We start from the raw sequence: 23,874 nt of genomic DNA on the forward strand, positions 1-23,874 counted from the left end.
AAAAATTGGAGACACCCCAGGGGATGCCCCATGGCCTCTGTCTTTATTGGAATAAAGCAAAAAGAGACTCCTCAGTCTCCTTTTTGGGCATAAACCTCCCCTCAAAACCCCCGGTGTCCCTTCAGAGCCCCCGGTGTCCCCTCAGCGCCCCGGGCGTACTCTCAGAGCCCCTGGTGTCTCCCCAGCCCCGGGTGTCCCCTCAGAGCCGCCGGTGCCGCCCCAATGTTCCCTCGGAGCCCCGGTGTGCCTTCAGACCCGCCGCTGTCCCCCCGGTTTCCCCTCACAGCCCCGGTTTCCCCTCACAGCCCCGCTGTCCCCCCGCTTTCCCCTCACAGCCCCGGTTTCCCCTCCGAGCCCCGCTGTCCCCCCGGTTTCCCCTCACAGCCCCCGTTTCCCCTCCGAGCCCCGCTGTCCCCCCCGGTTTCCCCTCAGAGCCCCGGTTTCCCTTCAGAGCCCCGCTGTCCCCCCCGGTTTCCCCTCAGAGCCCCGGTTTCCCCTCAGAGCCCCGCTGTCCCCCCGGTTTCCCCTCACAGCCCCGGTTTCCCCTCACAGCCCCGCTGTCCCCCCGCTTTCCCCTCACAGCCCCGGTTTCCCCTCCGAGCCCCACTGTCCCCCCGGTTTCCCCTCACAGCCCCCGTTTCCCCTCCGAGCCCCGCTGTCCCCCCCGGTTTCCCCTCAGAGCCCCGGTTTCCCCTCCGAGCCCCGCTGTCCCCCCCGGTTTCCCCTCACAGCCCCCGTTTCCCCTCAGAGCCCCGCTGTCCCCCCCGGTTTCCCCTCAGAGCCCCGGTTTCCCCTCAGAGCCCCGCTGTCCCCCCGGTTTCCCCTCAGCGCCCCCGGCCCCGCTCACCGCCGCCGCCACCGGGGACTGCGAGCAGCCGCGCGCGGGTCACGCGTCACTTCCGCCCGCCGCCGCGCGCCGATGACGTCAGCGCCGCCTCACGGCGCCCTAATTAACGCAAATCGTTAATGAGGCGTTAATTGAGCCCCGCCCGTCAGAACGGCCGCGCTGAGGGGCGTTAATGAACCCGCGGGATGGGCCTGGGCAGCGATAAACGCGGCCAATGGAGGCACTGGGCCGCATTTAATTCCACATCAATTAGTTCTAAGTTTGATGGAATAAATTAAATTTTATTGAATAAATTAAATTTAATTGAATAAATTTAATTGAATAAATTGGATTCCAACCAAAAAGCTGCAATTCCTACACGGAAATGAGTGAGAGTGTGAGGGAGGAGGTGACAGAGGTGACACGGCCCAGAACAGCAAAGATCCCTAATTAGGATCTCTAAAATCACTAATTATCCATCCCCCATTGGAAATATGAGAATATAATGGGAAATAATTATATATAATGGGAAATAATGATATAAAATGGGAAATAACGGGATATAATGGGAATAAGGAAAATTTAGAAGCAGAGGGAGTGCTGTGACACCTTCCACCTGCACCTCAGCGCATCAGGAATTCACATTTAAGTGAATTAAAAATAGAAAATATTTTTAATATTTTAAATTATTTCAATTATTAAAATTCACTCTGAGTGAATTAAAAGTATAAAATAAATTAAATGCACAGCTCCAGCTCACAGAAATCACCCTCATCACAGACACCTGGGTGTGGCCATGAGAAATGCAGGCACAGAAACTCTAAAATATTCCCAAAAAATCAACTTTTCTGTCACAGGAAGAGCTGGGGTGGAAAATTCTTTACAAAGAGCAAAAAGCTCCTTGTTTACACAAGGGAAAAGAAGATTTAAAAGGTTTTTGGTTTGTTTAATCTACATAAAGCAAAGGCAATGAAGATGGCAAAGAAAAATACACAAAGGGACAAAGCCCAGCAGAGCAGGGGTTAAAATCCCAATCCCAAATCCTCCCAGGGTCAAAGAAAAATAATTTAGAAAATCCCAAAATGCTGGGATTTTTTAAAAATCATTTAAAATGATGGGATTTATGTGAGAGCAGAGCAACCTAAAGCAGAAATATGACACAAAACACACTTTTGGTATTTTTTGTAGTTATAGTTTCAAAAATCTCAGTGTATTTGGCAGAAAACAAATTAAAAAAAAAAAAAACCACAGAGCTCCACAGTCCACAGCTTTTATAAAAGTGACAAGAGTACAAAAGAAAACAAAATACCACAGACATATCACATACACAAGGATGAAAAAATTGGCATTTTTCTCCCTCAGATCTTTGGGGAATCTGCCCCAAGATTCCACTGAGGTGTGAAAATGTGATTTTACAGGAATTCCAATTGTAATTTCCTGATAACCATTATTTTTACCACTATACATCCATGCTCCAACCTTCCAGAATAGTGGAAATTATTAAAATCCACTCATTTTAATTTAATTTTTGTTCCCAAAAAGTCCATGTGAATGTTTTTGTAGCTACATGTGTGCTTTTTTTTTTTTTTTGTCAAAACTGACTGTTCAAAAGGAAAATGAACTTTTAATCTTTGATCTACCACAAAAAACAAATTTCCTTTAAAAAAAAAGGAAACTTAAAAGCAGCAGAAATAAAGATTTGCCTCAGTTATGGTTAATATTCCTCCCATCTGTAACAGATGCCTCTGAGATTTCTTTATATAATCAGAAATTAGATATTTTGATATTTTACACACAGGTCAGACTCATAACCCTGAGTTTCTAAAAGGCAGCCTTTTGTTGCACTCTTAGAAATAATATTTTAAAAAATCAGTTTCTTTCCTCATGCATAACAAAATGAAATTAAAACAACAAAATGTTTTTTTTACAGAAATACAAAGATTTGCCACCACAATTTTTCAGTGGTTTTTAACCTCTAAGCAACTACAAATATTGAATTCAACACTCCATTTACACAGGGTATGTGTGTGAATATTTGCATTTCAGTTTTGTCAATAATGCAACATTTCCACATTAAATTTTTATATTTTCAACCACTACAAATCCTGGATTTGTAGGCAGCAGCTGGAGCTCACCACAGCTCACTTCCCACAGTTTGCTTCAGTAAAGTTGTTTATTTTTGGGAGAGAAAAGGGTGGGAATCCCAATTTACACAGGGTATGTGTGTGAATATTTGCATTTCCATTTTGTCAATAAATGAACAGAATGCAATATTTCCACATTACATTTTTATATTTTAATCCACTACAAATCCTGGATTTGTAGCCTGCAACAGGAGCTCACCACAGCTCGTTTCCCACAGTTTGCCTCACTAAAGTTGGTTTATTTTGGGGAGAAAAGGGTGGGATTTCCAATCCCTTTTGGAATTATGGAATCCCCTGAGTGGGAGGGGACCCACAAGGACCATCCAGTCCAACTCCTGCCCTGCAGAAAAATCAAAATCCACCCCAAAATCCCTTCTGGTGCTGTCACGATGCTCCTGGAGCTCTGGCAGGGTTTGAGGGCCCTCAGGGCTCGGGGTGGGACAATTCCTTCCTTGGACTCTTCCATCTCTGCACCACAGCCCAGGAAATGCAGAGGACATCCAGAAACTTCCACGAGGCACCAACTGCATCCCTCTGCCACCAGAACTCAGTGGTGGGGCCCCATTTTCACATTGTTTGGATGGGGAAGGACAATTAAAGCAATTGTTTTAATTGTTTTCCCACAGGACACCAAAGTTCTTCCACAGCACAGGCCTGGGTGTGATCTGGTGTGAGACACAACAATTTGGAGTCAAGGAGAGACAACAAAAGCCAAGTTTGCCACGTTCCAGGTCCTCTCTTTGGGGCATCAGGTTCCCAAGGTTTTTCTGGATCCTTCCCAGCTCCTTCTTCAGAGGAACAACCACATCCAGGAGGAATTCAGGAACTCAGAGGAACAACCACAACCAGGAGGAATTCAGGAACTCAGAGGAACAACCACATCCAGGAGGAATTCAGGAACTCAGAGGAACAACCACATCCAGGAGGAATTCAGGAACTCAAAGGAACAACCATATCCAGGAGATTTCAGGAACTCAAAGAACCAGAGAACAGCCACATCCAGGAGGAATTCAGGAACTCAGAGGAACCTGAGGAACAGCCACATCCAGGAGGATTTGAGGAACTCAAGAGAGGGCAATCTGAGGAACTCGGAACAACCCCATCCAGAAGGATTTGAGGAACTCAGAGAAACTTGAGGAACAGCCACATCCAGGAGGATTTGAAGAACTCGGAGAGGAGGATTTGAGGAACTCAGATGAACCTAAGGAACAACCCCATCCAGGAGGATTTCAGGAACTCAAAGGAACATCCACATCCGGAGGATTTCACGAACAGCCACATCCAGGAGATTTCAGGAACTCAAAGAACCAGAGGAACAGCCACAACCAGGAGGATTTCATGAACTCAGAGGAACTTGAGGAACAGCCACAACCAGGAGGATTTGAGGAACTCAGAGGAACCAGAGGAACAGCCCCACCCAGGAGGATCTCCATGGAGCCACACTCAGCTGTTTATGATTAACCCATTAATCGTAGGGTTCCAGCTCCTTGGGGACGAGGGGCTCGGTGTCCTCGGTAGGCCCTGAGGGCTGTGGGGCCATGGCCAGGCTCTGCAGGGTCTCCTGCTGGTGCTGCTTGGCCTTGTTGTAGAGCAGGACGCCCACGGTGACCAGGACGGTGCCCACGGCTGACAGGCTGGTGATCTTGTTCCCAAAGACAATGATGCTGAGCCAGATGGACAGCGCGTGCTTGACAGTGCTGGCAACGCTGCGGGGACAGCGGGGACATCAGGGGACAGCAGGGGATGTGAGGGGACACTGGGGATGAGGGGGGCCATGAGGGGACAGCAGGGGATGTGAACGGACATTGGGGATGTGGAGGGACATGAAGGGACATTGGGGATGTGAGGGGACATCAGGGGATGTGAGGGGACGTGAAGAGACGTGAGGGGACATTGGGGGACATGAGGAGACAGCGGGGGACATTGGGGACATGAGGGCACAGCACGAGGGGACATTGGGGACATGAGGGGATGTGAGGGAACATTGGGGATGTGAAGGGACGTGAGGGGATGTGAGGGGACATTGAGGATGTGAGGGGACATTGGGACGTGAGGGCACAGCAGGGGACATTGGGGATGTGAGGGAACAGCAGGGGACATTGGGGATATGAAAGGACATGAAGGGACACTGGGGACTTGAGGGGACATTATGGATGTGAGGGGACATTGGAGACCTGAGGGGAAATGAGGGGACATTGGGGATGTGAGGGCACAGCAGGGGACACTGGGGATGTGAAGGGACGTGAGGGGACATTGGTGATGTGAGGGGACATCAGGGATGTGAGGAGGATGTGAGGGGACAGCAGCTCTGCCACATCCTGGCTTTGATGTCAGCCTTGCCCCTAAACACCATCAAATTCCACTTCCAACCCCAACATCCCATGATTTCCCTCATTCATTTCTTTGCAAAAACCTTGATTTTCCATTTTTTTAGCACCACCTGAAATTCCACTTCCATCCCCACCCATCCTGGAATTCCCCTCATTTATCTCTTCACAAAACACCTGTTAAGAATTCCCTGTTTTTTTAAACATCACCTCAGATTTTTCCAACCCCAACCATTCTGTGATTCTCCTCATTGATTTCTTTGCAAAAACCTTAATTTTCCACTATTTTAGCACCATCTCAGATTCTACTTCCAGCCCCAACCATTCTGTGATTTACCTCATGAATTTCTTTGCAAAACACCTTTAGTTATCCTTTTTTTAAAACACCACCTGAAAATCCACTTCCTCAAAATGAATATAAAATAATGTTCCCAACCAAAAAATTATAAAATAATGTTCCTGACCAAAAAATTATAAAATGGTGTTTCTGGCCAAGAAAGAAATTATAAAAAAACATTCCTGAAATGGAATATAAAATAGTGTTCCTGACAAAAAGATAGAAAATAATGTTTCCTGATCAAAAAATACAAACCAGTGCTCTTGATCAAAGAAAATTAAGTAATATTTCTGATTAAAAAATAGAAAATAAAGCTGAATTTTACCTGAAAGTGACAGGGGAGATTTTGCCCATCAGGGCATAGGCTGTGACACTCTGCAGGTGGAACAGGACTCCATCAATCAGAAGCAGAATTACAATGTCCTGGTTGTAGCTGAAGCTTCTCCCACTTTTCCCAATCACAGGCACATCCTAAAATGTCAAAAAAAAAACCAAAACAAAAAAAAAATGTAAGTGTTCAGTTCATGAGAAAAGTCTAAAAATTATTTTCACCCAACTGTTGGAAGCAGAGAGTTTTATATTTAAATTTTAGCCCAAAAACATACAAGACATTCAGATCCTGAAATTAATTTTAAAAAATCCCTAAATTAAGTAAAATAATGAATTCAAATTACCATGAAAAAGATCCAAGCTGGAATGAGCATAACCACAGCAGCAGCACTTGTGTAGAACTGAAGCTCTGGGGCTCTACAAAGGGAAAAAAAATTAAAATTAAAAAAAAAATTAAAATAAGATTTTTATATAAATATTTATATTTTATTTATATTTCTATTTTTTAAATATTTATTTCTGGGAGTTCTGAAGCTTGCAGTGGGAGCTCAGGGAGTTTTCTTACCGTGATAAAATAATAAAGATGATCAGATTTACACCTTGGTGCAATAAAATGATAAATATTCAATTTATTTATTCATCCCTAATAAAACCAAATCTGAAATATTTTGAATACTTACGAAAATCTGTATTTATCTCCACTGAGCAGTTTTTTGGAAAAGACGTTTTGCAAACTAGAGAAGAAAAAGAAAAAAAAATTAAATATTAACCAAAAAAAATTTTAAACGTAAAAAATATTTAAATGTAAATTTTTAAAATTAAAACATTTAGAAAATTTTTTAACAATTAAAAAAATTAAACCCCACCATTTAGCTGTATTTTAATTAGGACAAATCAATCAATTCATCAATCCTCAAGTGGATAAATGTTTCTACAAGAAATGTTTCTCAGGTGGATAAATGTTTCAAGAAAAAGGAGTTTGGGCTAATGAAATTTTATTATTTAACCTCAATATGCTGTTAGACATAAGACAATAAGTAAGAATAATTTATATTTTTAATAATAAGACTAATCGATTTAAAATGCATTTTCAATCCCAACATTTGAATGCACTGTACACAATGAGCCGTGTTAACCAATTTCCTTTCCTCTCCTAATTAAATTAATTAATTGTTTTCCCCAGCCCAGAGCTCACCAGTCCATGATGTTGGTGGACAGGGCTGCAGAGAAGCCCAGGATGTTGAAGCTGATTTCGGTGGCTGTGCACAGAGCCAGGCCCCCCATCACAGGGATCAGGGACAGATTCACCAGCAGCCCTGCAGGGAAAAGGGACAAAATCATTATTTGTTATTTTTATATTGGAGAGAATTTGAAATTCCCAACAGCAAGTGAAAAGGAGCACAATGAACTTCAGTTTTTTAAAGCCACAATAATTTCTTGACAGAAAAATAACAACAATCCCCTTCCACCAAACCCTTTAAAGACTATAAATTCATTGTAGATTCATCCAGATTCATTTATTATATTTTATATTATATATTTTATATAATATGTTATAGATTCTATATTACATATTATATATAATATACATTACATATTTTATATATAATATGTTATATATTACATATTATGTATATTATATATAACACATTGTATCTATTATATATATTATATATAATATCTATTATAAATATAATAAAATAGTATAATAAAATATAGTATAAGATTATATGATATAACATGATATAATATATAATGTATAATATATACAATATATAAAATATGCAATATATATAGTATGTAGTATATATAATATAACATGTACTATGTAGTATATAATATATAATATGTAGTAAATAATATATATGTAATATATAATATATGATATATAATACATAATATATAATATATATAATCTATAATCTATAATCTATAATGTGTAATATGTAATGTGTAATATGTAATGTGTAATATGTAATGTGTAATATGTAATGTGTAATATGTAATGTGTAATATGTAATATAAATATATATAATATTATATATAATATAATTTATTTGTATAGAATACATAATGAACAATGAATATCAAATAATGAATATTGGATAATAAATATTGAATAATGGATATTTATATTCTCTATTATATTATTATGTCATATTTATCATATTTTATTAATTTTAGTGGTCAGATTTCCACCACAGCCAATTAAGAAGAGATTAATTAATCTCATTTCAGGCCTCACCAGTGTATTCCCCCAGAATCATGCGGGACATGATGACAGTGAAAATGGGAGCTGAGCTTTTCACAGTCTCTGCAAATGACACTGCCACATTCTTCAGGCTCACCAGCCCCAGCACCACTGTTGCAAATCTGCAGCAGGAGAAAAATCACAATAAATTAATTTTTAAAATGAATCAATTCATTACTGCACCAGAAGAAATTAAAATAATGCTTCAGGAGCTACTCTTAGGCACTCAGCGTAAAAAGAATTGCACTGAAATTTCTCCTGCACCTGCAAGGTCAGATCTTTCAATGTGGCTTAAACATTATTTATTTAAAGCAAATAAAGGCACTCTTGGGCAATGTGGAATGTCTTTGGCTGCAGAGTGCATTTCCAGAAACCAAATTTACTTTTTAACACACTCTAAGGTTCAAGTGAGCATTTTTTAAGTCAAAGTTTTCAACAGGCTCAGTTAAAAAAGTGAAAATCTTCTAAAAACCAGAAATTCACCAAGGAAACTTTATTTGCAGTTATCCATCTTTGTGTAAATTAGATATGCTCATAATTACCACTGTTTAAACTCTGAAATTAATTGAATTTATCACTTATTTGATTTTCTTTATCAGTTTTGCAGGGCAGAGGAAACAAAACCAGGCATTTTTATTCCCTCCTCCACCACAAACTAACACAACCCCAGCACCCAGCAAATATTTACTTTTCAAAAGATAAATTTTAATAGCCTGGATGACTTTTGAGGCAAAAGGCTGATAAATATTAATGCACTAAACAAACATCAGCCTCAACAGAGAGCAGGAAGAAAGTAAATGGAAATAGAAGTGAGGACTGCAAAAATGGGCCCAAAAATTGAAATCTGGGTAAAGAACAGCAAATAAAAATAAAATTATTCTGGGATATTTCTTGGGGGGAAGGACACAAGAACAGAACTTTGGCTTGGAAAAGCAGAAATATTAGCAAAGATAGAGCAGGGAATGTTTTTTATTTACCTCATTAATCCAACAAAGAGCATGATCATGATGAAATTTGGCGGGTAGGAGATTCTGGTCTTGTGCTGGTACAGACAGCAGGGGACAAACATCTTGATGCAGCCAATGAAGGTGGTGGAAAGCATCTGAACAGCACCTGAGAAAGGATCAGAGAGGGGAAATCAAGGCAGATCACGAGTTGGAACACAACAAATCAACTGTCATGGGAAAATCTCTTACACAAACCTCTCTGTGGTGGTTTTGGCAGTGTGTGCTTTATATATTCTCACTAAAGCCCTTTATTTCTATAAAGCAAATGTTTATAAACCTGGTTCACAGATAAAGTGCCCTTTGTTTGCCTCTTAAGAAGAAAAAAAAGAACTAAAATGGCCATTGATAACCAAAGGTAACTCTTGCACTGCACAGTTCAGGAGAGTATCAACAATTTACTCAAAATTTGACTTTTTGCTAAACCCTCCAGCACAGAAAACTAAAAAAAATTACTTTTTATTTTTCCTCTTAAAGCTCCTCTACGAGGAAAATTTCATCTTTCAGCAAGTGGAGGAAAGGAGAGTGGCAGAAACCACTTTAAAGGCCAAAATCCCAAGATCCCTCCCCACACCTTCCAAACCAAACATTTGTCACTTCAATTGAACCATTCTCTCCCTCAGCTTTATCTGGAATTATCAGTCATAGGATGATAGGACTTTAAAAGCCAAAATCCCAAGTTCTCAGCCCAAGATCCCTCTCTGCACCTTCCAAACCAAACATTTGTCACTTCAATTGAACCATTCTCTCCCTCAGCTTTATCTGGAATTATCAATCACAGGATGATGGAAATTTAAAGGCCAAAATTCCAAGCTCCCAGCCCCAAATCCCTCCCCACACCTTCCAAACCAAACATTTGTCACTTCAACTGAACCATTCTCTCCCTCAGCTTTATAAGGGATGATCTGGAATTATCAGTCATAGGATGATGGAAATCTAAAGGCCAAAATCCCAAGTTCCCAGCCCCAAATCCCTCCCCACACCTTCCAAACCAAACATTTTCCACTTCAATTGAAGCATTCTCTCCCTCAGCTTCATCTGGAATGATCAATCCCAGGATGATGGAACATCCTGAGCTGGAAGGGATCACCCAGCCCAACTCATCCCTGCACAGACACCCCAAAAACCCCTCCCTGTTCCTGCCAGCATTATCCAAACACTCTGGGAGTTTTTTGGGGGCTCCCATTCCATTAAATAAACCAATTTCCCCTGGAATTCAGGAAGAGCAGGGTACCAAGCATGCTGGGCTCTCCCTCCAGCAAGGACAGGATGTATTTGTTCAGGAACAGAGTGCAGAAGCTGAAGAAAAACCACAGAGTGAGGTAGATGAGGGCGTGGGAGCTCCAGATGCCCAGGTCGGACTCGATGACCGTGGTCTCTGTGATTGTGATTTTCAGCACATTCTCCTCTGGCAGGCTGTCACTGCGAGCAATCACAAATTTCTCACTCCTGTTAGCAAAGAGGGAGCCCAGCTGGAACAGGGATTTTCCTTTTGGCTTCTCCTCCAGCTGGGGAGGGCTCGGGGCCTCCGGGGTCAGGGCGCTCATCATGGCGAGGTGGAGAAATAAATATTTCCTAAATATTTCCAAAATATTCCTTGTCCTTCACAAGCAAGGCTGAGAAAGCACTCGTTGAAATAAAAATGTCATGTGGTCAATGCTTCATCTCCCAGGGGCCTGCAAAACTGGGTTTGGTCCTTCAAAGAACATCTTGGAGGAATAGAAACTCCAAAGGATTCTTCATGTGGGCTGCTCCATGTTTTCTGCCTAAAGAGGGGAAAAAGGGAAAGAAAAAGTGTGATGTTTTATATCCCTAATGCAGCAAATACAGCACATTTCACCTACACTTTATGAAAGATAAAGAGAGTTCTGTAATCCCTCAGGCTGGATTTTGAACTCCTGATGTCTTCATGCCAAGATTAAGCAACAAGAACTAATCTTAGGGAGGTTTTTTATTCTAAAATAACACCCACGCACCCACCAGACTGGTGGTTTTATGTCCTTTTCCCTCTGGAGCACCTCAACACAGCCTTTCCAATTATAACTAACTCCTCTTCCAGATTCCACAGTGTCTTTGATCTCAGTCTGCCTTTAAACACTCCCCAGGAAAACCTTCCCAACCCAGCAAATCCAGGCAGGAACCTCTGCCCTTCAGACTAATTAACCTGTAATCAACCTGAGCAAAGAGAGCAATAATCAAGGGCTGTAACCCCAGTAATCCCAGAGCTACCCTGGTACATGTATCCAGGTGAAAAAAGTAGGGAAATATGTCCAAGAGCTTTCCAGAGTGGTTATCTATTTAATTACATGGGAATAATGCAATATTCCTCATTTTACCACACCTTCCAATCCAATATTAGCACTTACAACTCATTCTTAATGCCTTTTTAACAGATTTGGCAGCAAAAGGCATTAAATGATGTGCAAGCAGAGCATTTTCCTTTGATAAATTACACAAAATGTGGCAAGTTACAGAAGCAGAGCAGAGGGAACAACAAAACCACCCTGTGAAAGAAAGAAATGCAAGAGTTCTAACAAAGCTACTGCACCTGCCCTGATCTTGCAAACAGTTCAATCTTTTTTAAACTTTTATTTTTAATGTTATTAATGTATTAATTATTATATATAAATTATGAATTAATTTTATTTTTAATGTTTAAATGTTCAATGTGGCATCTCAAATAAATAACAAAGAGACACTGAGGAGTTCAATATCTGGTGTCAGTCTCAGTATCCTACACAGCAGCTGCTTGAAAAGTGAAATTTTCCATTCCTCACATTCTCTGGTTGCTACAGCCATGCACTGACGATTTCCATCTCCCTGCCCTTATCTCTTCCCATTTTTCCAGGAATTCATGCCAGCAGCACACTGAGGAATGGGACCCTCTGAAATGATCACATTAAACCACAAACTTGTGCTGACCCAGTCTAACACAAAACTCTGAAAAAAGAGACACGTTCTCCAAGAGAATTTGCTCAGAAAAATGGATTCTTGACTCCTCCTCCTTTTCCAGGTCATTAAAAAAAATACCCCTCTAATTCAAAACAGTTAATTATCACAGGTTTTTTTCTGTTTATACAAGTTAATTAAAACCACGGCCAATTAAGCACAACCAAAGCCCCGCCCTCAGCAGCGCTGTGATATCAGATTTGATATCAGCTTTGATATCACTGATTCCACACACGGCACGGAGCAGAACAGCAAACAACAACAAAATTACCCCCCTAAATTACTGACCTGCTGGCTTGAATCAACTGGAAAGTCTAAATGGGCTGAAAGAGTTCTCCATGTGGAACTAATTCAGTCTTCCTCCCTCAAGGCCAACCAGCAGCTGATGTTTACCAACAGATGAAAACGTGGCAGTGCTTGGCACTTGTTCCTCTTGGATTACTCACAAAGAACCGGCAGTGTGAGTGCCTCTCACCCTCCTTGTATCTTCTCCAACCCTTAACTACACTCCTAGTAACAATTATGGTGGAAAAAATATCCACGGAGAACTTTGGAAAGTCGGCTTTTCACAAATAGAAACTAAAGCTAAATGTGTTGCAAGGGCTGGAGAAGCTGAGGCTGCTGTGACAGTGAAAAACCAAAGGTTTGTGTCCATGACCCTTCCTCTGTTATGCTAAAGGTCACTCAAACACTGCTCCCAACACAGCAAGAGCACAAAATCCAGCACCCTGAGCAAGCCTCGCTCATTAACACCGCTCACTGATGGCAGGAGAGCATCCCAGATGTTACAAACACTGCAAATAGAACAGAAGAGGCTGAAAGGCTGAAACAGCTCAGCCCTTTGTGCCATCCCAGCTGTGATTCTGCTCACCCACTGCCAGAGCCTTCCCTGCGCATTCCCGACCGCGCTCCATCCCCATCCCCATCCCCGGTGCCCGCAGCTCCCGGAGCATCCCCCGCACATTCCCAACCTCTCTCCATTCCCATTCCTATCCCCGTTCTCATTCCCGGTGCCCGCAGCTCCCCTCACACCGCAGCGGCTTCGGAGCCCTCCCGGGATCACCGAGACCCTTCCGAGCCATCCTTCGGGCCCGGGGGCTGCCAGCACCGCCATCCCCCTGCCGGGCCCGGCTCGGATCCTCCTGCGCCGCTCTCATCCCTCCCTGCATCCCCGGAGCCCTCAGCGCATCCCGGCCGGCACCTGCGCTCCGCGCTCGCTGCTGCCGCAGCCCCGGCGCTTCTACGGCTCCGGCAGCACCGGGCTGGGCAGCACCGAACAACGGCAGCACCAAGCTCTGATAGCACCAAGCTCTGGTACCACCGGGCTGGGCAGCACCGAATAACGGCAGCACCAAGCTCTGATAGCACCAAGCTCTGGTAGCACCAAGCTCTGGTACCACCGGGCAGCGGCCGCCCATCCCGTGCCGTGCCCGGAGCCCCGCGCTGCAGAGCCGGTCCGGCCGCGCACCGCCGGGCCCCGGGCTCGCCCCTTTGTCCCCGCGGCGGCGGGGAGGCCATTTTACCCAAAGCACGAGGAGACCGAGCCGAGCCGCGGGGGTTACGGGGCACTCGCTGCCGGGTACAGCCGCGCACAGCGCCTCGCCGCGGGCCGCCCCTCCATCGAGCCGGGCGGGCTGCCCAGCGCCGAGGGGACCCCCGGGGCGGACGGGCGGGAGCGCGGCGGCCCCGCCGCCCGGGAGGAGCCCGGCAGCGCTTCCCGCCCGTGCCGGGGAAGTGACGCGGGGCGGGCCGGCCCCGGAAGCGCCGCCGGGACCCCTCCGCAGCCATGTAGGGCCCGCGGCCGCCGCCATGGACGGCAGGTACGGGCGGGCCGGGCCGCACCACGCGCGGCGCGGGGGCGCCTCCCCGCGCTCCCCTGGAGGCGCCCGTGCTGGGGATGGGGGGTCGCGGGCCGTTCCCCCCCGCGGTGGGGGTGGTACGGCCCCTGACGGCCCCGCTCTCTCTCCCACAGCGGCGCCGCGGCTGCGGCGGGGCCGAGCGTGCCCAACCTCACCCCGCGGCACCGGCAGCTCATCCCCACGCCCTGCGGCCCCGTGAGTACATCGCCGCTGCTGCCGGCGGCTTGCCGCTGTCCTCCGCGCTTCTCTGCCCCGGGGGGTGTGGAAAAATATGGCTTAAATCCGCTTGCGAAGTCAGGTCAGCTCGCCGAGGCGTGGCACAGCTCTGCTGACAGCACTGTGGAGTGTTCTGAGCTGGAAGGGACCTTCAGGATCACTGATCAGCCCCAAATCCCACCCTGGACACCCCTGACAGCTCCTGCAGCTCTGGCAGCCTCTGTGCCCATTCCTGGGCAGTGCCCAGCACCCTCTGGGGATGAACCTTTCCCAAAATCCAACCTGAACCCCCCTGGCCCAGCTCAGGGGTTCCCTGGGGGTGTCCCTGTCCCACAGCAGGGATCTGAGCTGTCCCTGCAGCCCCTCAGGTCCCCCTCAGTCTCCTCCAGCTGAACAAACCGAGAGTTAAATCCCTGCCAGGATTTGCTCCACCTGAAATATTTTAATAAAAGAAGAGAAGGACTTTGCCTTCCTGGGAACACTGACGCTGTATTTACAGTTTTCTAAAAGTGAAAGTGTGGGAAATGTTATTTCTGACAGGTGTGTATGTGGGCAGTGTCCATGCCGTGGGTTATAACACCATGGCCTGTGAGGCACAAAGCCAGGCTGTGGGTATAACTTTATTTCATAATTAATCTCAGCCTAGATAGTCCTGGTTTATACCCAGGACTATCTAGGCTGAGATTATTTTTGAAATAAAGTTACACTTCCCCCTTCCTCAGCAGTTTGGGAGTTTCAGTTCAATAGCGGAGTTTCTCTTCCCAAAGGAAACCCTGCACTGTCTCATTTACCCCTCTCACCTCAATGTAATTTTTAGGAACAACAATGAATTTATTTTACGTGATGTGTTAAAGAATGTTCTCCCTTTACAGATAAAACCATGCTCAGAGCTCTCATTCCCTGTGAAGATCTACTTCTGTGTCACTATTTTGTCCCTGCTGAGTGTCATAGGGCTGACCATCGAGACCCTGGTGCGCCAGGCTGAGGAGGATTTCACCATTTCCTTCATTCAGCTGGTTGGAGCTGGTAAGAAACCCGGTTTGGGTGGAGGAAATAATGAAAATAATTAAAATAATAATGAAAGTAATAATAATGAAAATTAAAATAATGAAAATAATGAAAATGAAAATAATATTGAAAATAATAATAAGAATGTTTCATTTAATTCAAATGAACAGCTAGACATAATGTTCAGTGTGGCATTCATAGAATGACCCAGCTGGTGAGTTTTCCTGCAATAGGTGAACATCCAGTATCTCTTATATAAGAAACTTGAGTTGCTGCTTAATTACAACAACATCATTATCCTTATTATTGTTATTACTATATTTATAATGACACTTTGGATAATACACTGCCATTTTCATGGTGGTGCTTCACAAACAATTTAAAAATCAATAATTAAAATGAGATAAAATTAAAATTAAAACAATTAAAATAAAATACATGAAATAAAATTAAATAAATTAGATATTAATTTTATTTAATTTTATTACATGTATTTATAATATTTATATATATTTATAATTATTTTTATATATACACATGCATGTATATAAATATATACACGATACATATTGTATAAATATATCTACAATATATATTGTATATATATTTATATAGACACATGTATTTATTATACATGAAATATATGTGTCTATATAAATATATATACATATTTTTATATATATATTTATATCTACACATGTATTTCATGTATAATAAATTAAATAGAATTAAAATTAAATAAATAAAATTAATTAATATAATAATAAGGAGAAGAAGAAGAAGAAGAAGCAACTAATAATAGCTAATTATTTAATTTCCTGTGTGCTGAACACAGCAGGGAGTGTTTTACTTACCTGGCTCAAGCTCCTTGGTAAGAACCAAGGCCGGGGAGCCTCAGGGCCCCTCTGAGCCCTCGCTGTGGGTACAGAACTGGGATTTTGCCCCTGTTTGAGCTGGCACTGCTGTTCCCTCTCTCTGCAGTGTTCTGTGTGTACTACGTGAGCAGGGGCATCCTGCAGGAGAACCGCCAGGAGCTCGTGGTGTTCGTGCTCTCCATCGTGCTGCTGATGCTGTGCTCCGTCATCAACTTCACCCTGCTCCCTGCAGGCCAGAAACCCCAGCTGCTGGTCAGTGCCTGCCCCTAAAGCAGCTCTGCTTTACCCCAGAAACCCCAGCTGCTGGTCAGTGCCTGCCCCCCTAAAGCAGCTCTGCCTTCCCCCAGAAACCCCAGCTGCTGGTCAGTGCCTGCCCCTAAAGCAGCTCTGCCTTCCCCCAGAATTCCCCCAGAAACCCCAGCTGCTGGTCAGTGCCTGCCCCTAAAGCAGCTGTGCTTTACCCCAGAAACCCCAGCTGCTGGTCAGTGCCTGCCCCTAAAGCAGCTCTGCCTCCCCCAGAAACGCAAGCTCCTGGTCAGTGCCTGCCCCCCTAAAGCAGCTCTGCTTCCCCCAGAAACCCCAGCTCCTGGTCAGTGCCTGCCCCTAAAGCAGCTCTGCTTTACCCCAGAAACCCCAGCTGCTGGTCAGTGCCTGCCCCTAAAGCAGCTCTGCCTCCCCCAGAAACCCCAGCTCCTGGTCAGTGCCTGCCCCCCTAAAGCAGCTCTGCCTTCCCCCACTGCCTGGGGCTGAAAATGCAGCGTGGGGGAGGCAGCATGTCTCTGCTAACACAGATAATTTTAAATATATATATATATATATATATATATATATATATATATATATATATATGTACTTTTATATATTTATATGTAAAAATCAAATATTATATATAAATTAATATATTATATATTTGAATACAGATGACTATATATTTTTATTACATATACTATTATATTACTATTTTATTGCATATACTATTATTTATACTATATATAATAGTATATATAGTATACTATATATATACTATATAGTATACTATATATATACTGTTTTCTATATGATAATTATTATATTTATCATATATATGTATTATATATGATGATAAATATATTCATGTAATATGATATGTGATATTTTCATATATTTGTTTTATTATTATATTTTTATATTTTTTATATTATTGTTTATTTGTATATTTGTTTTATTATATATATGATATATTCTTTTATATTTATAGGATTGTGTTTATTTATTGTATATTTTTATTTATTATTATTTCTATTATATCTCATATATAATAGAAATATTATATACTGTATATAATAGAAATATATATAGGTAGAAACATATAGCTAGATCTAATATATATATATATTATATATTTGAATTTATTTGGTATTTTTGTATTTAAATTTTTGTATTTTAAATACAAAATTAGGTGGGTTTTTTTATTTGTTTTTTGTATTTTTGCATTTCTTATGTCTTAATGTATTTTTGTTACTGATAACAGAATCAGGCTGAGTTATCCCTACCTCACAACAAAACGTGCACAGCCACAACTGCAAATCTTCTCTGAGCTGGTCTCTGAGTTTCCTTATGGCAGCACCCAAAAATAACAGAAATATCAAAGAATTACACAAAATTTCTGTAGAATTTATCCTTCCCTTCACCTACCCTGCTTCAGCTTTATCACTGTGGAATATCTGGCTGAAATAAATAAATGTAACCTAGGCTAGGCATTACCCAGTGCTCTTAAATGTGATTTATGACATTTCTGGGAGCCTGCAAGGAAAGTGATGCCACTCCAGGTTATCTTGTTTGCATTTCATAGCAGTAAAATTCATTAAAAACAGTAAAATTCATTAAAGGATTTTTTTAATAGCCCTTCCTAAGGTTTCTAGTTCAATTCCCACTTGCTGTGCTTCCAGGAAGTGCTTTCTTTTTATCACATATTTCTCCAAAAGCTGTGAAGTCATCCAAAAATTACTGTTCAGGAGTGGCAGCCAAGCCAGGGAGAGGGAGCAAAGCAGCTTTGCCAATTCAGTTTCTTTATAATTCAGTTTATTTATCATTCAGGTTATTTCTCATCCATTTAAACTCACTTTACCTGCAGCAGGCTGGGTTGGTCAGGCCAATAAGGAAAATATATCAAAGAAATGCAGGTTCCTTTTAAGATGCACAGCCAAGTCAGTTTAAATATTAAACAAGAACTTCAAAGGAAAGCCTGCTATAAATGTGAAAAGTAATTTTGGGGTTTTTTTACTGCTCTAACTGTAATTTGGATTACTGTAACTCTGCTTCCTGAGCCAGAATAATTTCTATTATCAGTATTTTCTATCAATGTAACCTATTGTGTTTATGGGGCAGGGAGGAGTGATGAATCTGACTTCATGCTCTGAGGGCTCATTTATTATTTTATGATATTAAAATATATTAAACTATACTAAAGAATACAGAAAGGATACTTACTGAATGATAAAAAGATAATAATGAAAACTCCTGACTCTGGAGTCCAGACACAGCCTGACCCTGACTGAGCCAAAGAGTGAAAACAACTCCCAGCAGAGCCCAATAAAACAATCACCTGTGGGTAAACAATCCCCAAACACATTCCAAAGGAGCACACACAGGAGAAGCAAATGAGATAAGAATTTGTTTTCCTTTTTTTCTGAGGCTTCTCAGGAAAAAAACCCTGGGTGAAGGGATTTCCCAGAAAACATGAATGTGACAGTGACCCTGAGGGACATTTTACCACTTGAGCCATCCTTAAAGCAGGAATTTTCTTGCTAAAACTGCTTTTAAAACACATCACTTTTGGGTTTGGGAGGAACCTGGTGCTGATCAGATGCATCAGATCCTGGTGTTTCCTCCCCTCAGGCCCGTTTTGTGCTGATCCTGCTGGTGGGATCCTTCGATGTCATCTGTGCCCTGCTCCTGATGCAGAGCCAGTCCATGATGGCATTCAGGGTGGGGGGAGCCCTGGAGAGCCTCCAGGCCCAGTACTGCATGCTCAACCTCTGCTTCTCCATGCTCACCTTTGATCTGCAGGCACAGGTACAGAAATTCCCTTTTTTCCTTCTTCCTGATGATATCTTGGGCTGGCTGAGCTGAATTATTCCTTTCCAAAATCAACCCTCTCTCTTACCTTTATTACATTGTGGTGGTGTTCACAGAGGATGAGGGAAGAGAGGAGGATCTGACTCCATGTTTCAGAAAGCTTGATTTATTATTTTATGATAAATATTATATTAAAACTACACTAAAAGAATAGAAGAAAGGATTTCATCAGAAGGCTAGCTAAGAATAAAATAAGAAAGAATTATAAAGTTTTGTGGCTCAGACTCTGTCTCTCAGCTGACTCTGATTGGCCATTAATTAGAAATAACTAACATGGGCTAATCAAAGATTTACTTGTTGCATTCCACAGCAGCAGATAATTATTGTTTACATTTTGTTCTTGAGGGCTTTCAGCTTCTCAGGAGAAAAAAATCTTAAGGAAAGGATTTTTCAGAAAATATCATGGCTACATTATATTAATAATGGTTGTAGCTCCATGTGTTTGTCATAGCTTAGCTAAAATCCATCCAAATGAATCAAAATGTATTTCATCATTGTCCTGCACAAAAGGAGCTGATTTTGGGGAGGTTTATCCATTAAACAATTGCATCCAGGAGCTCCAACACCCCTGAAGTGAGCAAGGCTGTTCCTGCCCATCTCTGCCTCCAGCATTGAGGAAATGATTCTGGAGTGGGAGAGGGGAACTCCAGCAGGGCAGTGAGACAGAAAATGAAATTACAGCAGGGGGAAGTGAGCCCAAGAGCTGTTACCTCTGTAAACACCCCTCACCCTTATTTCCTGCAGCTTTACTTTGCTCTATCTGCTGTGTTATACAGGGAATGACCTCTGTCCTTGCCTGAGGAATAATTCAGCTTTCAGACCCAGGGGGTTTGTGGCAGATATTTTTTTTCCCAAGAGTGATTCCATGCAATGTTTCCTCCCCAGCTGTGCCTGTGCATCCTCCTGATCAGCCTGCACGAGGTCACCCTGCTGCACAACATCATCTCAGCCACAGGCGTGGTCTGGGGCTGCGTCAAGGTCACCGTGGGCATCACTGCAGTGAGTGGCACCTGCAGGGGACACCAGGGACACACTGGTGTGGCACTGCCCAGGGAAGGGAGCCAGCATGGGGAGAAGCAGAGCAGCAGCAATATTGAAGCCAGGCTTTGTTTAAATCTGTGTCTGAGCTGAGCACAGGGAGTGAAGCAGTCACCTCATCATTGGGCCATTCTGAGGGATGTTTTTAGTCTCAGTCCTTGATCACTTCAGTGAAATCTGGAGGATCACACTGGCTTCAATATTTCTGCCTCTCTGCCAAGGCTGGGTGAAACTGGGAGCAGTTCTCAGGCCTTAAATCCTTAGGAACCCACACCAAAAGGATGAGGGGTCCTTTGTTGGGGCATCTCCTTCAAAGCTCAGGGACAATTTCCAGGTTAACCTGGAAGATTTGTGAACTTGAAATGGGATTTTGAACCTTCTCTGAAGTCCTTAGCCTCTCTTCCAAGCGTGATTGCAGAATCAGGGCCAAAGTACATCAGTAAGTGAGGTTTTTATTACCAGGAAGGAGTTGAGGGGTTTTTGGGGGTGGATGTTGGTTTAGGCTCCTGGGCTGTTTGCTTTAGTCATTCACACAAATTCCTGACAGCTGAAATAGAGCTCCCTATGTATTTTAATGGCTTTCTTGCTAAAATTGTGCTTTTAAAACACATCAGTTTTGGGTTTGGGGGGAACCTGGGGGGATCAGATGCATCAAACCCAATCCTGACACTGGCACAGTCACTGCTCCCACCCCCAGAGGCTCAGCTGATTTTCCTTCCTTTGCTCAGACCTGCCCTCCCAGCCCAGGGCTGCTGCAGTCCCTTTCTTCCTTCCCAAGGCCCTGGGGGAATTGTGAAATGAAATTCCCCTGGCACTTCAATCCTCTTGCTTCTCCCACATTTCCCTCCTCACTGACTGCACTTCTGTGTGGCAAAAAGAAAAGTGGAGAAAAAGCCTCAGGGAGCTTTCAGTCTGTTACCTGTGAAAACACTCAGCTGCTAGAGAAAATCTGAGTGTGCCCAGAGAGAAAGGTCAGGGAAAACAGAGCCTGAAATTCCTGCTAAAAAACTCAGAGGGAGAAGGGAAGTGGAGAGCAATGCTAAAATTCAGAACTCAGCTTAGCCAGCACTTGGAATGCAATGAAAAATCAACTATTTGTAGCTTTTTTTAGAATAAATAGCACCTTAAAAAAGCTGTATCTCACCTTATTTTGCAGATTTTAAAAGAGATGAAGCCCCTGGTGTGGGTGTTCCTGATCCAGAATGTGCCTGAGGTGGTTTATCTCACCTACCTGCTCTACACGGTAAGGGCAGCAGGGCTGGGGGGTCTCACCCTCATCCTCCTCAGGGCCAGGGTGTTGCTTTGCCCTTCCTGCAGCTCCTGCTGGATTTCAGGAGAGCAGAGCCCATCCTGCCTCTCCAGGATCAGCTTTGCAGCACAGGGATGAAGTCAGGTTGCTCCTGAACTGATCAGAGGGAGGTTCTGGGAGTCCCTGCAAAGAATGATGAGGGAAAAATGAAACAAATTCTTGTTCAAAATACAAAACTCCTCAGAAATACCTCCCCTCCTTCACACAAGCCTCAAGTGGTGCCAGAGAATTTGACCAGGGCTCAGTTGTTGCATTTTAAAGAATTTCTTGGTAGCACCCACAGCTAAGGATCCTGCTGTAGCCAAAACAAGGCAGTGCAAGCCCAACAAAGTCCAGTTTGGGGCAGGTTTTTTGCTCTGTAACACTGATAAAACCTTTATCAATGAGCACCTCCCACCAGATGTGAGAGAGGAGAGCCAGGGGCAGCCAGGCTGGGCAGGGCTGGAATGCTGAGAGTGCCAGTGCTGCGAATCCTTCCCACCCAAACACCCAGGGATCATCAGCCCCCACAGCCCCATTTATCACATGCAGCTCCCCATTATTCCAGGCTGTTTGAGCTGGCACAGCCCAGCAGGACTCCACACTGTCTGTACACCATGAAATCAGAAAACTCAGCTGGTTCCAAAGTCACCTGTTGGGTTTCTATTTTGTCTTTTCCCCCAGTTCCTACCTGGTGACTCCTCTCAGAAACGCAGCTGCACGTTGTGGCTCCAAGGTTTTGTGGTGATGGTTTGGTGTCTCCCTTTTCCTGCAGGTGATCAGGGAGTGGGGCAAAGGCAATTCTTACACCCTGGAAGCTGCTTTCATCACTGGCTCCTGCATTTCTGTCACAATCAAATCTGTTCTGCTCTGGGCTCTGCTTCACGTCTACCGCAGCTTCGGGCAGGGGCTGAGGGAGAGAAGTGAGTACCCAAAAACGCCCTGGGGAGGTGGAGCTGTTCTGTCCCAGTCACAGGGAAAGCCTTAACAGATCCCAAACCAAGCAGCTCTGCAGCCCCAGAGTGACCAGGCTGCCAAAGCTCAGAAGTTGGGTGGGACAGATTTGGCTTTTCCCTGGCAAAGCTGATGCCAACCTGAGCAAGAGCTGCTGCTGTCTAAAAAATCCCACCTGTGTGGGCAAATCTCTGCTTGCAAGATTTCTGTCACACACAGTAAAGCCACTGATGTGGCACAGCCCAAAGCTCCTGTCCCCGGGGTCTCTGAGCCCTGCAGTGCTGCTGACTGAGCTCCCTCTCTTCCCACAGTGTTTTCCTCCTATGGAAGGATCGACTCCTGAGCCCTCCCTGTGCAGCTCCCACAGAGTGAAGCCACCCCAGAGCTCCTGCCCTGCCCTCAGGGTGGCCACCAAGTGTCCCTGTGCCAGCATGGAGCAGGGACAGGAAGGTGTCACTTGTGTCTTGGAGCAGTGCAGGTGGGACAGAGCTTAAAGCAAAATCTGTTTGGGAAATTCCCAGCTGGGACCAAGCACCTTTCACTGCTTTTCCTGCTGCTCTGGAAGCACAGGGGGTCACACACAGGGGGTCACACACAGGGGGTCACCCCTGCATGTGAGCTGCTCCTTTCAGTGCTTTCTGCCTGGGCAGACACAAACATCATGAAGGAAATTTGCACTCCCACCCTCTGTACCTGAATTCAGAAGGGGATTGTGCTGCCCAGCTTGGATCTCCTGCAGAGCAGCTCAGCCCTGATGGTTTGGTGACAGTGGTGTCCCCTTTCTAAGGCTTCTTTTCATCCTCTGGCTTCAGAATATTTCCATTACTTTTTGTTAACCCCAGCTACACATGGAAAATGCTCCCTGTAAGCTCAGCCCTCCTCAGTGTAACCAAGGTGCCATTTCACACCAGGGGGACTGTTACAATTAAGCCTTTAATATTGTAATTTAAAAGTTTGGTATTTTATTGACTGGAACCTTTAACTACTGGCTATTTTGTAATAAAGCATAAGCACAGTTTGTGTTTGGATAATTATTTCATATGGAACAGCACCAATTCAATGGGAAATCCCTTCCAAAACTCAATAGGGAAGAGGTTGGGACTGGAATTCCTGGGTGCTGTGGACATTGGCACTACACCTCTCTTCAGACACTGCAAAAAGCAATTAAAATTAAAAATTTATCACAGCTTATTAGGGAGGTTTACAAGGATTCTATAAAATTGCTGTAATTTTTTTCTCCTCATCCTGACCATCTAAATCACAACCTGTATTACAAATATGTACATTTCTCATCTTGCTCTCCTAAACCTGACTCAAATCTCCTTTACCTGCAGCCCCAGGGAGGCATTTA

General features: G+C 43.7%; 2 protein-coding genes across 4 annotated transcripts; one reads left to right on the forward strand and one right to left on the reverse strand.

Annotated features, from left to right (window-relative positions):
* Positions 1-2,080: 2,080 nt before the first annotated feature.
* Positions 2,081-12,952, reverse strand: SLC35E2B (solute carrier family 35 member E2B). Its single transcript, XM_059487653.1, has 9 exons — positions 12,457-12,952; positions 10,454-10,985; positions 9,193-9,328; positions 8,210-8,337; positions 7,160-7,280; positions 6,645-6,698; positions 6,309-6,381; positions 5,960-6,105; positions 2,081-4,676 (listed from the first exon to the last, which is right to left on the reverse strand). The coding sequence occupies exons 2-9, from the start codon at positions 10,767-10,769 to the stop codon at positions 4,436-4,438; spliced, it is 1,215 nt and encodes a 404-aa protein (XP_059343636.1). The 5' UTR covers positions 10,770-10,985; positions 12,457-12,952; the 3' UTR covers positions 2,081-4,435.
* Positions 12,953-13,929: 977 nt separating this feature from the next.
* LOC132082990 (uncharacterized) lies at positions 13,930-23,541 on the forward strand. Of its 3 annotated transcripts, none has more exons than XM_059487478.1 (9): positions 13,930-13,988; positions 14,141-14,222; positions 15,116-15,269; positions 16,233-16,378; positions 19,004-19,180; positions 20,129-20,242; positions 21,438-21,524; positions 22,254-22,344; positions 22,835-23,541. In XM_059487478.1, the coding sequence occupies exons 1-9, from the start codon at positions 13,978-13,980 to the stop codon at positions 22,864-22,866; spliced, it is 894 nt and encodes a 297-aa protein (XP_059343461.1). In that variant the 5' UTR covers positions 13,930-13,977; the 3' UTR covers positions 22,867-23,541. The 3 variants fall into 3 exon arrangements, with proteins under 3 accessions (XP_059343461.1, XP_059343460.1, XP_059343458.1); XM_059487477.1 differs by lacking the exon at positions 22,254-22,344 and adding an exon at positions 22,345-22,492; XM_059487475.1 differs by lacking the exon at positions 22,254-22,344.
* The last annotated feature ends 333 nt before the right edge of the window (positions 23,542-23,874 follow it).

The sequence above is a fragment of the Ammospiza nelsoni genome, chromosome 22 (assembly GCF_027579445.1).
Source record: "Ammospiza nelsoni isolate bAmmNel1 chromosome 22, bAmmNel1.pri, whole genome shotgun sequence".
Taxonomy (NCBI): Eukaryota; Metazoa; Chordata; class Aves; order Passeriformes; family Passerellidae; genus Ammospiza; species Ammospiza nelsoni.